Genomic DNA, 17,749 nt, shown 5'->3' on the forward strand with positions numbered 1-17,749 from the left:
TCTTCCAGCAGGAGGCGCTATCAGAATGAACACAAAGCAGCTCCGCAGCTGACTTTGAAACGAGCAGCGCTCATATTGGATAGGATGGATAGCCTTATAAAGTTATCGCAATTCTTGCCTTTTAGTCCCCACATTTAAGACCACCTGAAATCATAATTAAGACTTTCTTAACCGCTAATAATACTGCAGTCATCAATGAAAATTGAGAGCTTTATTTTAAACACCGACTTTCAGAAACAACCCTTAAGCCTACACCAAATACGTTTCTTTTTATTTTTTCCCTACTATGTTCGGCGCACAAGAGAAATATTAGGAAAGTAAATCAATATCAGCAAATGAAGTAGGCTATATTTGTCTATCATTGTCTCTGAGAGAATGTGCACGTCAGTTACTGAAAGCGCTGTTTTTACTTTCGCTTTAACATATTGCGCAGTTTTTGCTTTGCTTGTGTGATATCTATTGGCTCACCTTCATGGATTAAAACATAAATATGTATAAAAATGCAGAATAAAAAGATATATTTACAATATTTTGCGACGTTACCCCAACATAATGCTTTTTCCATCAACGTTTTTCACTCACTGAACCCTGCTGAAAAAAAACAGCTAAAACCAGTCTAGGCTGGTTGGCTGGTATTAGCTGGTTTAAGCTGGAAGTAGCTGGTCTTTTAGCTGTTGGTTTTCCAGCCTGACCAGCTAAGACCAGCCTGACCAGTCCTGGCTAGGCTGGAAAAATGGCCAAAACCCCTCTAAAACCAGCCTGCCGACCAGCTATGACCAGCTAAAACCAGCCAACCAGCCTAGACTGGTTTTAGCTGTTTTTTTTCACTCACTGAAAGCTACATCTGTCTGTGCGCAATGCGCCGATCTCTGCTCTCATCGCTGCACGGAAGATTGCACCCAACCGCTGACCCTGGTGTGCTTGATATAAATTGTGTTATTAGAAATTAGCGTTCGGCATTTATTTAATTATGTCAAAAGCTTTCACTGTCCGCATGAACGCATCTTGCGGTCCGCCCGTTGACGACCCGGGTATAGAGCATCAATCCTTGCAGTGACCGTTTTGCGTGATGGGACAGCATAGTGGGGCTCAACGTAATTCATTAAACGTTTAAAACCTTCACCTTCAACAAAACTAATAGGCAGCAAGTGTTCTGCTGTCATTTCTGCTATTAGCTGCGTCATCTTCTCTGTCTGTCTGATGGTGAAATCTCTTATGCTCGTCTGACTGCTGGTAGTGGCATCGGCGAAATCTGCTTTTTTGTGTTTTTGTGCAAGATGGTAACGCATCAAACTCGTTGTGGAAGTTTTTCAAAGTGTTGCCAGACATCGCTGGGCGCTTTAGGCCCCGATCACACCGAACGCGTCTTTTAGTTCTAAAAACTCAAGGCGCAGAGCACTGCCTTTTTTTTGTTGACTTTTAAAAAAGAGCAGTGTGCTGCCGTTGTTTTATGTTGCTAGGCAACGACCAAAACAGCTGTCCTGTCAGTCAAATCAAAGGACTATCCATAGGTTCCATGTGACGTCACTGTAGTTTATCGCCGCCATTTTTGTGTCCGCGCTACCTGTTTCAGTCTATGGTCACAGCAGCCGCAACTACCAGAGGAAGATCAACAAAACTCCCAGACTGTTCACAACAAGTATACAATATGCCCGGGATATGTTGTTCAGTTAGCTGTAAAAACAGTCATCAGAAAAAAAAAACTAACAACAGTTTTATTAGATCTCAGCAGTGCTCGAAGTGGGTCGGTATGCATATAGCGTACCGGTGTCATTCACGCAGGTGCTTTCCAAAGCAGGGTTTTTTTTTTCGGCACAATAAGAGTACTGGAATAATAATTAAATATTGACTAAGATTGTGAATCAGTACATTATAACGAAAATAATGCCTTAAAATGAAAAGAAACATTTTTTTGCGATTACATCATTTTGAACCGATCAACTCGTAAGTCCAAAGATTTAGTAAACAAGAAAGCATTCAAAGAGCAAGTTCAAAACAGTGCTAATGCAGAGAATAGTGACTTACAGTACATCCAGATGCCGTAAATTATTTGTTTTCATTTGGCTTAAGAGCAAGAGTGTTTTATAGTTGAAGGTGTTTTAGATTATGCGGTGAATTATGAAAATTAAATAATAAACGCTAAACTATTGTACTACATAGCGTTCGTCATTGCAACGCCTGCAGTAAAGTATATACATGTAAAAGGGTTCTCAAAAATAATCATATTTGTTTTGCTAAAACTATTTATGTACAATTACTCTAAAAATGATTTGTCATACAAAAATGGCACACAAGTTACACACAAACCATCGTCCCAAGTAAATGGTACCATTGTGAATTGTGACTGGCTGCACAAGTGGTGTAATAAACTAAATTAAACTAAAATGTTATTGCAGCCATATAGCTTGAATGAATAAAAATGCATATTTTAAATAAAGAAATCTCATGCTTTTGGTGCTTGAATTTGTGCTTCAATAATGAGATCCAGTTTTAGGAATACACAAGACGTGAAAGACGTCTTCCCTCAGGTATATTTTATGTTTTCTTGGCTTGCTGGATGTTGCGCTTATGCTCAATAATCTCATTTTTTTGCATTCGCCAAAACTAATTTGCCGACATCTAAGCGCGGACTGTGGCCGTCAGCGCGAGTCCCGTTCGCTGTGAAGTAAGTTAGTGACCAGCCGGCAGAGGATTCTTCAAGGTCTTAAAGCCTTCATCGAGCGACTACGTTCACAACAATTTACACTTTTTGTCCTAAACATACAATCAAGTCAAATACACAGTGTGGGAAGTAGTAGTAAAAAGTAATTTCTTATTTCAATTTATTATTAAATCTCATTGAGATGCGCTGTGTCTGTTGTCATATCGGACACAAACATGGCGGCGAGCATAGCGGAAGTGACGTCTTTGGTACCCATGAATAGCGCGAGCGCTCTAAAATCTTTGGTTTCTGCTGTTAAGTAAACTGTCATATTAGCAGAAACCCTACAAAATACAGCTCCGGGTTACCCACGACAGACACCAAAAGTTTCTCCTCCATTTCTTGCAGTCTCAGGACTTTTTAAGCAATGGTAAACTTGTCACCACAACAGAAGGCCCGCCTCTCCATTCATTCGATTGGACAATGGAAAAAACGCGAATGACGTCAGGCGTTTTTCCGCTCAGAGTTGCATTTTTTTCAACTTCAGGCGCTCAGAGCGCTTCTGCAAAAACGCGAGCCGCAGCAGGCGGCGAAAACGCGAGGCGCCCGGGGCGCATAAGCAGCGTGCAGAACGCTCACTGCCAACAGAAAACCATTCAAAAAAGTCGCCTCTGGCCCCGATCACACCAAACGCGTCTTTTAGTTCTAAAAACTCAAGGCGCACAGCACTGCCTTTTTTTTGTTGACTTTTAAAAAAGAGCAGTGTGCTGCCGTTGTTTTATGTTGCTAGGCAACGACCAAAACAGCTGTCCTGTCAGTCAAATCAAAGGATTACAGAGGGTTTCAACGGCAACAACATAAACAAACTTTACTGCGCATGCGCGCTTTTGTGGCCCAAACTTAACTTCCGGTAGACATCCAAATAGAATCAATAACAACAGCTAAGTCCTTCTAGAGTAGATTATTTTTTTAATAACAAGCGAAATATGTTGGCTGCGTAAATTAGACTGATTTATTAAAAATGCAAACTCATTCTCTGCCAGCAGGAGGTGCTTTAAGCACGAGAAACGAGGTTTCCCTGGTAATGGCTATAGACAAAGCAGCTCTTAATTTAAAAACGCTGCCTAAGGCCGCGATCACACCGAACGCGTTTTTGCAGTTGGAGGCGCCTCTTTTGAATGGTTTTCTGTTGGCAGTGAGCGTTCTACGCGCTGCTTATGCGCCCCAGGCGCCTCACGTTTTTGCAGGAGCGCTCTGAGCGCCTGAAGTTGAAAAAAAAAATCAACTCTGAGCGGAAAAACGCCCAACGTCATTCGCGTTCTTTTCCATGGTCCAATCGAATGAATGGAGAGGCGGGCCTTCTGTTGTGGTGACGGAATTTTACCGTTGCTTAAAAAGTCCGGAGACTGCAAGAAATAGAGGAGAAACCTTTGCTGTCTATCGTGGGTAACCCGGAGCTGTATTATTTAGGGTTTCTGCTAATATGACAGTTTACTAAACAGTAAACAGATTTTAGAGCGCTCGCGCTATAATCCTTTGATTTGACTGACAAGACAGCTGTTTTGGTCGTTGCTTAGCAACATAAAGAAACCACAGCACACTGCTCTTTTATTAAAAGTCACCAAAAAAGGCAGTGCTGTGCGCCTCGCGTTTTTAGAACTAAAAGACGCGTTCGGTGTGATCGGGGCCTTATGCAGGATGAAATGAAAATGACATTTTCTAAAGACAGTCTTTCTTCAGAAATACAGTGATATAAAAACACCCACGCCTCGGTTTGATTTTTAAACGTGCATTACGTTTATTCAACGAAGTCTATTGGAAAATCAGTCGGTTTTTATATCGCCACAAATAAATAAATGTTTGGGAAACACATACCACAGCACAATAACCTGAGACCAACTTCATTACTCATTATTAGCTGCGTTTGTAGCCCGCGACACGAACCAGACAGATAAACAAACACAGACTGGAAGTTAACTTAGGTCCAGGCACGTGCGCCCGATGAAACCGTCTATAGCGCGAGCGCTCTAAAATCTTTGGTTTCTGCTGTTAAGTAAACTGTAATTTTAGCAGAAACCCTAAAAAATACAGCTCCGGGTTACCCCCGACAGACACCAAAAGTTTCTCCTCCATTTCTTGCAGTCTCCGGACTTTTTAAGCAATGGTAAACTTTCGTCACCACAACAGAAGGCCCGCCTCTCCATTCATTCGATTGGACAATGGAAAAAACGCAAATGACGTCGGGCGTTTTTCCGCTCAGAGTTGATTTTTTTTTTTCAACTTCAGGCGCTCAGAGCACTCCTGCAAAAACGCGAGGCGCCTGGGGCGCATAAGCAGCGCGTAGAACGCTCACTGCCAACAGAAAACCATTCAAAAAAGGCGCCTCTCACAGCAAAAACGCGTTCGGTGTGATCGCGGTCTTAGAAGCCATCTTCGCTCTGTGCTCCGGTCTTGTCTCTAGACCGCAACTTCTCACAGCCATAACCAATAAAATTTCAGACTACCGCCCAAATACCAGCATAATCAGAAAGAATGAAAGTAGTTTAATTAAAAAAAAAATAAATAAATGCATTTTTGGAGCCAATCGATCGTCATTTTCATGCTCGATCGTCGCTGATGGGTTAGTGATGGGAAGTTCAGATCATTTTACCGACTCGGATCTTTGAGTCTCGTTCAGCAAAATGAACAAATCTTTTTTCGAGTCATTTCGTTCATTTTACCGAAATTTGTAAAACAAAAAGTTTGGAGCGAAAAAGGTAAAAATCAATACAAAACAAATAATTTACAGTTTAATTAAGTTAATTTAGAAAAAAAAAAAAAAAAAAAACGTTTGGAGCATTTTTCGTTAGTTAAATATAAGTTTTTGATTTTTAAAGTAACGACCAAGCGGCCGGCGGCAGACAATGAGTTGATGTTTGATCAATTTTGCCTTCTCAGATAATCACGACTTGCCTAAGATAAATATAGATGTAGGCCTAAAAGAGTTAAAGTATAAAACAACGTTCATTTCAACGTTAAAATAATATAAATGTGCGGTATTAGGCACAAATGCAAACCTTTGTGTAGAGAGCCGCTTTGCAGGACAAGTAGGCGCCAGCGCAATCACTTGCATTTTTGCAGTGGAAACAATTTAAAATATTCCGTCATTTTTGCTCATAAAGGTAAGAGTAAATAACAACAATACAGTATCACAATATCAACAAAACGTTGCAAACGGTGCCTGAATCATTGAAAACAAACATGATCCCCTTTCTGTCATCTCAATATTAGCGCTTCTCAGCAAAACTCAGCGCATACATAACTCACAGACAAGATACATGTATTTATAGAAAGCTTTAAATTATTACTTAACGAAATAGAACAAATCAAAAACAAAAGCTCTTTCATTATGTAGTCTGTAAAGATTAATTTCTCTCTAAAGGCGCGTCCAAAGAGGAAATGGCGATCGGCAACTTCATCCTTGCTAGACACTGACTCAGAAATCACAAGCGTTTTAGCCTTTATTTTACATTAATTTCCAACAGGCGGTGAATATAAACGCTTTTTTATTAGTTTAATGTTGAAATTAACATTGTTTTCTACCTGAACTCTTTTAGGCCTATAGATTTATTGTAGGCAAGTCGTGACGATTTGAGAAGGCAAAACTGATCAAACACAAACTATGATCAACTCACTGTCTGCCGCTAGCTGCTTGGTCGTTACTTAAAAAAAAAAAAAAAAAACTAAATCTTATATTGAATGAACAAAAACATGCTCTAAATGTTTTTCTAAATTAACTTAATAAAAAAAACTAAACGAAACAATCATTTTGCCATTACATGCACGATGTCTGAGTTTTGAGCTCTGCCTTGCCGTGACTGTGAGCGAGTGAGACGAGTAGCCACACCCTCCCTACGCATCTACCAATCAGTAGCTAGTTTGAAAGCGAGCAGAGAGTGCTCTGACCATTTGACTTTAAATTTTTATGAAATTCTGAATTTTGCATGCCTTCACGTTTGGGGGGGGGGGGGGGGGGCAGTCACAGCATTTAGGGGGGCATTGCCCCACCTTGCCCATGCCTATGTGACAGCCCCATACGCTTTACCTATGCTGCCTGAGCCGGAAACAGAATTGATTAGTTCATCTCTCGAGTCTTTGGGTTTGAGTCGTTCGTTCATAGTTGCGCAATTGCGCATGCGCGACTGAAAGAATCACTCCCCGAGACGACTTGTTCTTCCCGAGTCACATTAAAGATTCGTTCAAAATGAACGAATCGTTCAAGAACAACCCATCACTATGATGGGTTCACAAAAATCAAGACAAAACTAAATCAAAAAACAAAAACAAAAAAGAAAAGAAAAAAATAAACAAAACAAAACCAAACAAAATACAAAAAGCAAACAAAATAAAACAAAACACAAAAATCAAGAAAAAACTAAATCAAAAAACAAAAACAAAACAAAAAAGAAAAGAAAAAAATAAACAAAACCAAACAAAATACAAAAATCAAGACAAAACTAAATCAAAAACAAAACAAAAAAATAAAAGAAAAAAAATTAACAAAACAAAATACAAAAACCAAACAAAATAAAACAAAACACAAAAATCAAGAAAAAACTAAATCAAAAAACAAAAACAAAAAACAAAAATGAAAAGAAAAAAATAAACATAACCAAACAAAATACAAAAACCAAACAAAATAAAACAAAATACAAAAATCAAGACAAAACTAAATCAAAAAACAAAAACAAAAAATAAAAGAAACAAATTAACAAAACAAAACAAAATACCAAAAGCAAACAAAATAAAACAAAACACAAAAATCAAGAAAAAACTAAATCAAAAAACAAAAACAAAACAAAAAAGAAAAGAAAAAAATAAACAAAACAAAACCAAACAAAATACAAAAATCAAGACAAAACTAAATCAAAAAACAAAAACAAAACAAAAAAATAAAAGAAAAAAAATTAACAAAACAAAACCAAACAAAATACAAAAACCAAACAAAATAAAACAAAACACAAAAATCAAGAAAAAACTAAATCAAAAAACAAAAACAAAAAACAAAAAAGAAAAGAAAAAATAAACATAACCAAACAAAATACAAAAACCAAACAAAATAAAACAAAACACAAAAATCAAGAAAAAACTAAATCAAAAAACAAAAACAAAAAACAAAAAAGAAAAGAAAAAAATAAACAACATAACCAAACAAAATACAAAAATCAAGACAAAACTAAATCAAAAAACAAAAACAAAACAAAAAATAAAAGAAACAAATTAACAAAACAAAACAAAATACAAAAAGCAAACAAAATAAAACAAAACACAAATCAAGAAAAAACTAAATCAAAAAACAAAAACAAAACAAAAAAGAAAAGAAAAAAATAAACAAAACCAAACAAAATACAAAAATCAAGACAAAACTAAATCAAAAAACAAAAACAAAACAAAAAAATAAAAGAAAAAAAATTAACAAAACAAAACCAAACAAAATACAAAAACCAAACAAAATAAAACAAAACACAAAAATCAAGAAAAAACTAAATCAAAAAACAAAAACAAAAAAGAAAAGAAAAAAATAAACATAACCAAACAAAATACAAAAATCAAGACAAAACTAAATCAAAAAACAAAAACAAAACAAAAAATAAAAGAAACAAATTAACAAAACAAAACCAAACAAAATACAAAAACCAAACAAAATAAAACAAAACACAAAAATCAAGAAAAAACTAAATCAAAAAACAAAAACAAAAAAGAAAAGAAAAAAATAAACAAAACAAAACATAACCAAACAAAATACAAAAATCAAGACAAAACTAAATCAAAAAACAAAAACAAAACAAAAAAGAAAAAAAATTAACAAAACAAAACCAAACAAAAATACAAAAACCAAACAAAATAAAACACAAAAATCAAGACAAAACTAAATCAAAAAACAAAAAGAAAAGAAAAAATAAACAAAACATAACCAAACAAAATACAAAAATCAAGACAAAACTAAAACAAAAAACAAAAACAAAACAAAATAAAAGAAAAAAAAATTAACAAAACAAAACCAAACAAAATACAAAAACCAAACAAAACAAAACACAAAAATCAAGAAAAAACTAAATCAAAAAACAAAAACGAAAAGAAAAAAATAAACAAAACATAACCAAACAAAATACAAAAATCAAGACAAAACTAAATCAAAAAACAAAAACACAACAAAAAATAAAAGAAAAAAATTAACAAAACAAAACCAAACAAAATACAAAAATCAGGACCAAAAAAACCCAAAACAGAACCAATAACAAAAAAAAGAAAATAATTCTGATTGCTTTTGTTACTATAAAAGCAAAGCAACAATTACAACCATGCTTTATCAAATCTCTATAACTTTATAATCTTGTTTTTGTTCCTGTATATAATTAGTTGACGTTATAGATGTTTAAATCTACAAAACAGGATTTATTAAGTCACAGTGTCATCTGTTTCCAGGTTTGCTGACGGCTGACGTTGCAGATGCTCAATTATGACGCTGTGCACATTTACAACTGTGTGTGGATTCATAAGAAAAGCAGCAGCAGCTCCTCCTCAAGGAGGCTCTCATATCCTTCCTCAGCGGTCGAGAGGAGGAAGTGAGCGGTCTGAGTCACTCGGACAAACGGCGCTGGGTGGGTCTGCAATCTGACCCAACAATGAGGCGCTCCGTCGCTCACTCTCACAATCACAATCTCTGCTGCTGCTTTTACTGCACTCCACAGGAAACCGCTCAAATCAAACTCTGGTGTTGCTGCTTCTTTCCAAACTAGTATTGGCATTTCCAGATAGTCCTAACATATCTTCAAATGGTGCTGGATTAACATGATCATCAGGTTTTGTTCAGCTTGAACGCTGCTCAAAAATGTTATGATGCTAATAAAATGTGTAATAAAAAGCAGATGTTGTTTACTGCACTGCTTTTCAACAGCTGAACTCATTAAAGAAATTTGTATTCTTTTTTTTCTATTTTTAAATATTTAATTCAAATAAGGAATTACACACAATATAAAAAAAAAATAATAAATAATATACATTTCTCTTATACAATATAATCCAAACGTACCTTGTCTAGTTTGGACTCGAGCTCACAGACGTCTCCCTCCACCTCTTCAATGGTCGCCCTGTTGAAGACAGATAAAGATTTCAGTCAATTAGATTACATTTTGCAGAGCTAATTTAGTTTAAAGAAACCTTGACGATTACATGCAAACTTCGGGGAATAAACTGAAATGCTAAAAGCATAGAATGTAAACCAGAGAGTGGTTCATTTCCTTGAAAGTGAAAGTAAAAACTCAGATTCTGTTGATTAGCCAAAACACTTCAATGCAATAAGACCATTGCAAAACTGTGAGAAGACATGATCCGTGAGGTTTAACTCTCTTCCACAGCTGTTTTTCTCCTCACATTTCCATGTGACTTCATTGCTGGGATGTTTTACTCAATCCAAATTCCTCAATAAGCATGAGAAAAACAGAAAAACATCTCAAACACACTCCAATGCACCGCTGAGAGTCTGGATGCAGATCTACACTAGAAGACGACGACTCAATCCTCTCAGGAACGTGTGCTAATATTGATTAACCCAAATGACCTCAGGAGGAAGAGAAACACAGGTTTATGAATACGCTTTGATGAACTTTCAGAACTCGTCTCAGAAATCCCTTTTTAACTATTATTAAGTTGGCTTGAGAAAGCCAGAAATCCCATAGACTTACATTGAGGGAATGTTCAACTGATCAACACTATTCAAACTCCAACTGACAAAATTCAAATTTCAACTGTCAGAATCCCTTCAGACTCAATCAAACTGCCCTTCTATCAACTAGATTTATAATCCATTCAAACTCATTCAAACTCATCTAATATTTCTAATCTACTTAAATGATGCTAACAATATGCTAATCATGCTAGAAACATGCTAATGATGCTAGAATCATGCTAGTAATTTGCTAATCATGCTAGCAACAAGCTAGTAACTTGTTAATCATGTTAGAATCAAGCTAGCTACTTGCTAGTAGCATGCTAATCATGTTCGCTAATTATGCTAGAATCTTGCTATTAACTTGCTAATAATGCTAGAATCTCGCTAATTATGCTAGAATCTTGCTATTAACTTGCTAAAAATGCTAGAATCTTGCTATTAACTTGCTAATAATGCTAGAATCTCACTAATTATGCTAGAATCTTGCTATTAACTTGCTAATAATGCTAGAATCTCACTAATTATGCTAGAATCTTGCTATTAACTTGCTAATAATGCTAGAATCTCACTAATTATGCTAGAATCTTGCTATTAACTCGCTAAAAATGCTAGAATCTTGCTATTAACTTGCTAAAAATGCTAGAATCTTGCTAGTAACTTGCTAAAAATGATAGAATCTTGCTATTAACTTGCTAAAAATGATAGAATCTTGCTAGTAACTTGCTAAAAATGCTAGAATCTTGCTAGTAACTTGCTAAAAATGCTAGAATCTTGCTAGTAACTTGCTAAAAATGCTAGAATCTTGCTAGTAACTTGCTAAAAATGCTAGAATCTTGCAATTAACTTGCTAAAAATGCTAGAATCTTGCTAGTAACTTGTTAAAAATGATAGAATCTTGCTATTAACTTGCTAAAAATGATAGAATCTTGCTAGTAACTTGCTAATCATGTTAGAATCTTGGTACTAACTTGCTAATAATGCTAGAATCTCACTAATTGTTAGAATCTTGCTAGAATTTCGCTAATAATGCTAGAATCTCGCTAATAATGCTAGAATCTTGCTATTAACTTGCTAATAATGCTAGAATCTCACTAATTATGCTAGAATCTTGCTATTAACTTGCTAATAATGCTAGAATCTCACTAATTATGCTAGAATCTTGCTATTAACTTGCTAAAAATGCTAGATTCTTGCTAGTAACTTGCTAATCATGTTAGAATCTTGGTACTAACTTGCTAATATGCTAGAATCTCACTAATTATGCTAGAATCTTGCTATTAACTTGCTAAAAATGCTAGAATCTTGCTATTAACTTGCTAATAATGCTAGAATCTCACTAATTATGCTAGAATCTTGCTATTAACTTGCTAATAATGCTAGAATCTCACTAATTATGCTAGAATCTTGCTATTAACTTGCTAATAATGCTAGAATCTCACTAATTATGCTAGAATCTTGCTATTAACTCGCTAAAAATGCTAGAATCTTGCTATTAACTTGCTAAAAATGCTAGAATCTTGCTAGTAACTTGCTAAGCATGTTAGAATCTTGGTACTAACTTGCTAATAATGCTAGAATCTCACTAATTATGCTAGCATCTTGCTATTAACTTGCTAATAATGCTAGAATCTTGCTATTAACTTGCTAATAATGCTAGAAGCTTGCTAGTAACTTGATAATCGTGTTAGCAACATGCTAGTAACTTGCTAATCATGCTAGAATCTTGGTACTAACTTGCTAATAATGCTAGAATCTCGCTAATTATGCTAGAATCTTGGTATTAACTTGCTAATAATGCTAGAATCTCGCTAATTATGCTAGAATCTTGGTATTAACTTGCTAATAATGCTAGAATCTCGCTAATAATGCTAGAATCTTGCTATTAACTTGCTAATAATGCTAGAATCTTGCTAGTAACTTGATAATCGTGTTAGCAACATGCTAGTAACTTGCTAATCATGCTGGAATCTTGCTACTAACTTGCTAATCGTGTTAGCAACATGCTACTAACTTGCTAATAATGCTAGAATCTCGCTAATTATGCTAGAATCTTGCTATTAACTTGCTAAAAATGCTAGAATCTTGCTAGTAACTTGCTAATCATGTTAGAATCTTGGTACTAACTTGCTAATAATGCTAGAATCTCACTAATTATGCTAGAATCTTGCTATTAACTTGCTAAAAATGCTAGAATCTTGCTATTAACTTGCTAAAACTGCTAGAATCTTGCTAGTAACTTGATAATCGTGTTAGCAACATGCTAGTAACTTGCTAATCATGCTGGAATCTTGGTACTAACTTGCTAATAATGCTAGAATCTTGCTAATTATGCTAGAATCTTGGTATTAACTTGCTAATAATGCTAGAATCTCGCTAATAATGCTAAAATCTTGCTAATAATGCTAGAATCTTGCTAGTAACTTGATAATCGTGTTAGCAACATGCTAGTAACTTGCTAATCATGCTGGAATCTTGCTACTAACTTGCTAATTGTGTTAGCAACATGCTACTAACTTGCTAATAATACTAGAATCTCGCTAATTATGCTAGAATCTTGCTATTAACTTGCTAAAAATGCTAGATTCTTGCTAGTAACTTGCTAATCATGTTAGAATCTTGGTACTAACTTGCTAATATGCTAGAATCTCACTAATTATGCTAGAATCTTGCTATTAACTTGCTAAAAATGCTAGAATCTTGCTATTAACTTGCTAATAATGCTAGAATCTCACTAATTATGCTAGAATCTTGCTATTAACTTGCTAATAATGCTAGAATCTCACTAATTATGCTAGAATCTTGCTATTAACTTGCTAATAATGCTAGAATCTCACTAATTATGCTAGAATCTTGCTATTAACTCGCTAAAAATGCTAGAATCTTGCTATTAACTTGCTAAAAATGCTAGAATCTTGCTAGTAACTTGCTAAGCATGTTAGAATCTTGGTACTAACTTGCTAATAATGCTAGAATCTCACTAATTATGCTAGCATCTTGCTATTAACTTGCTAATAATGCTAGAATCTTGCTATTAACTTGCTAATAATGCTAGAAGCTTGCTAGTAACTTGATAATCGTGTTAGCAACATGCTAGTAACTTGCTAATCATGCTAGAATCTTGGTACTAACTTGCTAATAATGCTAGAATCTCGCTAATTATGCTAGAATCTTGGTATTAACTTGCTAATAATGCTAGAATCTCGCTAATTATGCTAGAATCTTGGTATTAACTTGCTAATAATGCTAGAATCTCGCTAATAATGCTAGAATCTTGCTATTAACTTGCTAATAATGCTAGAATCTTGCTAGTAACTTGATAATCGTGTTAGCAACATGCTAGTAACTTGCTAATCATGCTGGAATCTTGCTACTAACTTGCTAATCGTGTTAGCAACATGCTACTAACTTGCTAATAATGCTAGAATCTCGCTAATTATGCTAGAATCTTGCTATTAACTTGCTAAAAATGCTAGAATCTTGCTAGTAACTTGCTAATCATGTTAGAATCTTGGTACTAACTTGCTAATAATGCTAGAATCTCACTAATTATGCTAGAATCTTGCTATTAACTTGCTAAAAATGCTAGAATCTTGCTATTAACTTGCTAAAACTGCTAGAATCTTGCTAGTAACTTGATAATCGTGTTAGCAACATGCTAGTAACTTGCTAATCATGCTGGAATCTTGGTACTAACTTGCTAATAATGCTAGAATCTTGCTAATTATGCTAGAATCTTGGTATTAACTTGCTAATAATGCTAGAATCTCGCTAATAATGCTAAAATCTTGCTAATAATGCTAGAATCTTGCTAGTAACTTGATAATCGTGTTAGCAACATGCTAGTAACTTGCTAATCATGCTGGAATCTTGCTACTAACTTGCTAATTGTGTTAGCAACATGCTACTAACTTGCTAATAATACTAGAATCTCGCTAATTATGCTAGAATCTTGCTATTAACTTGCTAAAAATGCTAGAATCTTGCTATTAACTTGCTAAAACTGCTAGAATCTTGCTAGTAACTTGATAATCGTGTTAGCAACATGCTAGTAACTTGCTAATCATGCTGGAATCTTGGTACTAACTTGCTAATAATGCTAGAATCTCGCTAATTATGCTAGAATCTTGGTATTAACTTGCTAATAATGCTAGAATCTCGTTAATAATGCTAGAATCTTGCTATTAACTTGCTAATAATGCTAGAATCTCACTAATTATGCTAGAATCTTGCTATTAACTTGCTAATAACGCTAGAATCTTGCTAGTAACTTGATAATCGTGTTAGCAACATGCTAGTAACTTGCTAATCACGCTGGAATCTTGCTAGTAACTTGATAATGGTGTTAGCAACATGCTAGTAACTTTCTAATTATGCTAGAATTTTGTTAATCATGCTAGAATCTTGCTAGAATCTTGTTGTTCATGCTAGAATCTTGCTATTAACTTGCTAATAATGCTAGAATCTCACTAATTATGCTAGAATCTTGCTATTAACTTGCTAATAACGCTAGAATCTTGCTAGTAACTTGATAATCGTGTTAGCAACATGCTAGTAACTTGCTAATCACGCTGGAATCTTGCTAGTAACTTGATAATGGTGTTAGCAACATGCTAGTAACTTTCTAATTATGCTAGAATTTCGCTAATCATGCTAGAATCTTGCTAGAATCTTGTTGTTCATGCTAGAATATTGCTAGTAGCTTTCCTAATCATGTTAGCAACATGCTAGTAACATGCTAATCATGTTATCAACATGATAGTAACTTGCCAATCATGCTAACAACCTATAAAAATACAGCCTATAAAAATAATAATAATAGCAACATCCTACTTTCCTACTTTTACAACTGCTTCAAACTTTCAAAGTAGGCTTTCTCAAGCCAACTTAAAGTTTGTTCTCATCTAGTTTTAAAGTGTTCTCTTCCTGTAACTCCGCTGTTGTCCGTCAGTGTTATCTCGTTCTGATACAAAGGTTAGAGTTAATCAGTTGTGTGATTCTGAAGCACATCTTTCTGAGCAAACGTCTGCTCCTTAATTTGGTCCAGGAGATTTTCCCAAAACAGCTCTGGCTGGAGCCGGCGGTTGTGAAAGTGCTGACGGCAGTGAAGCGGGCTGCTGCTAATGAAATCTAGGCCATTGCCTCATAGACTGAGAGCTGGAGCAGATCCAGAGAGCGTGTGAGTCATGAGAGGAGGAACTACACACTCAATAGCACACGCTAACACAGCACACATCTGCCTCCAGCAACATTAACTACCTGTGCACATGTAATCCTATACCAACAAACCCTAAACAAAGAGGAATTACGAGCATCGAGAACTTCTGAAGAGAAATTTTAAAGGTGCAGCATGTAATATTGACAGATAAGGGTTGAAACGGGTACTGCAGAAATTAATTCAGTCTCAAACTGAACTAAAGAAGCATACTTTACATTTACAAAGCAAGGGGTAGAAACAGGAATTAGAAGTGAAGAAGAGGTAGAAAATAATAGTTTTAAATCATAATCTGATCACTGTCTGATTTTTACCAAACAAGTTTTTATTTTTTACAAATATTACAAATTATTATTTTATAAATATAATTCTGTTTTTGGGTCATACCGCATGACATTTTAAAACATGAATTAACCTTGCTTTGTCATTAAATAAATCTCATTTAATTATCAAATTAATTAATTTATTTATTTATTTTAATATTTTTCAGAATTTTTCATAGTTTTGAATTATATCGGAAGCAAATCTAAACTCATACAACTTTAAAAAAAAGTTAATTAAATAAATCTCATTTATTCATTTATTTGAATTAATTAATTTAAAAAAAAAAATCCAGATTTTTCATAGTTTTGAATGATATTGGAAGCAAATTTGAACTCGATCAACTTCCTTTTTAGATTTTTAATAGTGTTGCATGATATTCAAAGCAAATTTAAATTTGAACACTTCATTTTTTTTAGATTTTTAATACTTTTCAATTATATTGGAAGCAAATTTAAACAAACTACTTTTTTTAAGATTATAATAGTTTTGAAATAACATTGGAAGTACATTTAAACTCAAACACTTAATACTTTTGAATGATATTCAAAGCAAATGTAAACTCAAACAACTTCATTTTTTAGATTTTGAATAGTTTTGAATAATACTGGAAGCAAATTTAAACTCAAACACTTAACTTATCTTAGAATTTTAATATTTTTAATTATATTGAAAGCTATTTAAACTCAAACATCTTTTTTTAGAATTTTATAGTTTTGAATGGAAGCAAATGTAAACTCAACCAACTTCCTTTTTAATATTGTTTAATACTTTTGAATGATGTTGGAAGTCAATGTAAATTCAACTTTTTCAGATTTTTAATACTTCTGACTGAAATTGGAAGAAAAATGACCTTTTTTACCATTTGTAATAAATCTGAATGATATTGAAAGAAATTTTTAACTCAAATTTACTTCTTTTAGAATTTGAATAGTTTTGAAAGATATTGGAAGCAAATCTAAAATCGAACGACTTACTTTTTCATTTTTTTTTTAAGTTTTGAATGATATTGGAAGCAAATTAAAACTCAAAAACCTACTTTAAAAAAATGTCTAATAGTTTTAAATGATATTGGAAGCTAATTTAAACTCAAACAACTTCCTTTTTTCAGATTTTTAATACTTTGGACTGATATTGGAAGAAAAATTAAACAACTTACTTTTTACAATTTGTAATACATTTGAATGATATTGAAAGCAAATTTTAACCCAATTTACATTTTTTAAAATGTTTCTAATAGTTTTTAATTATATTGGAAGCAAATAAAAAAAATATAAAATTCAAGTCGTTTTTAATGATACTGGAAGCTTTTTAAACTCAAACATGTTCTTTTTTTAGAATTGTATAGTTTTGAATGATATTGGAAGCCAATTTGAATTTGCAAGAAAATTAACTCAAACAAGTGTAATACTTGCAAATTTAAACTCAACTTCTTTTTTTCTAATTTGTAATACTTTTAAAAGATATTGTAAGCAAATTGAACCCCAACCCAATTTGTAATAATTTTGAATGATATTGAAAGCTAATTTTAATTTAAACAACTTCCTTTTTCAGATTTTTAATACTTTTGGCTGATATTGGTAGAATTAAACTCAACTTACTTTTTTACAATTTGTAATAATTTTGAATGTTATTGAAAGCAAATTTTAACTCAAAAATATTGACATTTTTAAAAATATTTTTAATAGTTTTGAATGATATTGGAAGCAAATTTAATCTCAAACAACTTACGTTTTTAGATTTTTCAAAGTTTTGAATGATATTGGAAGCAAATGTAACGTCAACCAATTTCTTTTTTTGGATTTGGAATACTTTTAAATTATATTGGAAGCTAATTTAAATTTGAACAACTTCCCTTTTTCAG

The 17,749-nt window shown here is 33.6% G+C and overlaps 1 protein-coding gene across 1 annotated transcript in view; it reads right to left on the bottom strand.

Moving 5' to 3' along the window:
- acap2b (ArfGAP with coiled-coil, ankyrin repeat and PH domains 2b) overlaps positions 1–17,749 on the bottom strand; it is an 88,542-nt gene that overhangs the window by 59,361 nt on the left and 11,432 nt on the right. The window contains exon 2 of the mRNA XM_073843906.1: positions 9,714–9,771. Coding sequence (XP_073700007.1) covers positions 9,714–9,771 — 58 coding nt within the window. The remainder of the gene's footprint in view (positions 1–9,713; positions 9,772–17,749) is intronic.

The sequence above is a fragment of the Garra rufa genome, chromosome 7, assembly GCF_049309525.1.
Source record: "Garra rufa chromosome 7, GarRuf1.0, whole genome shotgun sequence".
Lineage (NCBI taxonomy): Eukaryota > Metazoa > Chordata > Actinopteri > Cypriniformes > Cyprinidae > Garra > Garra rufa.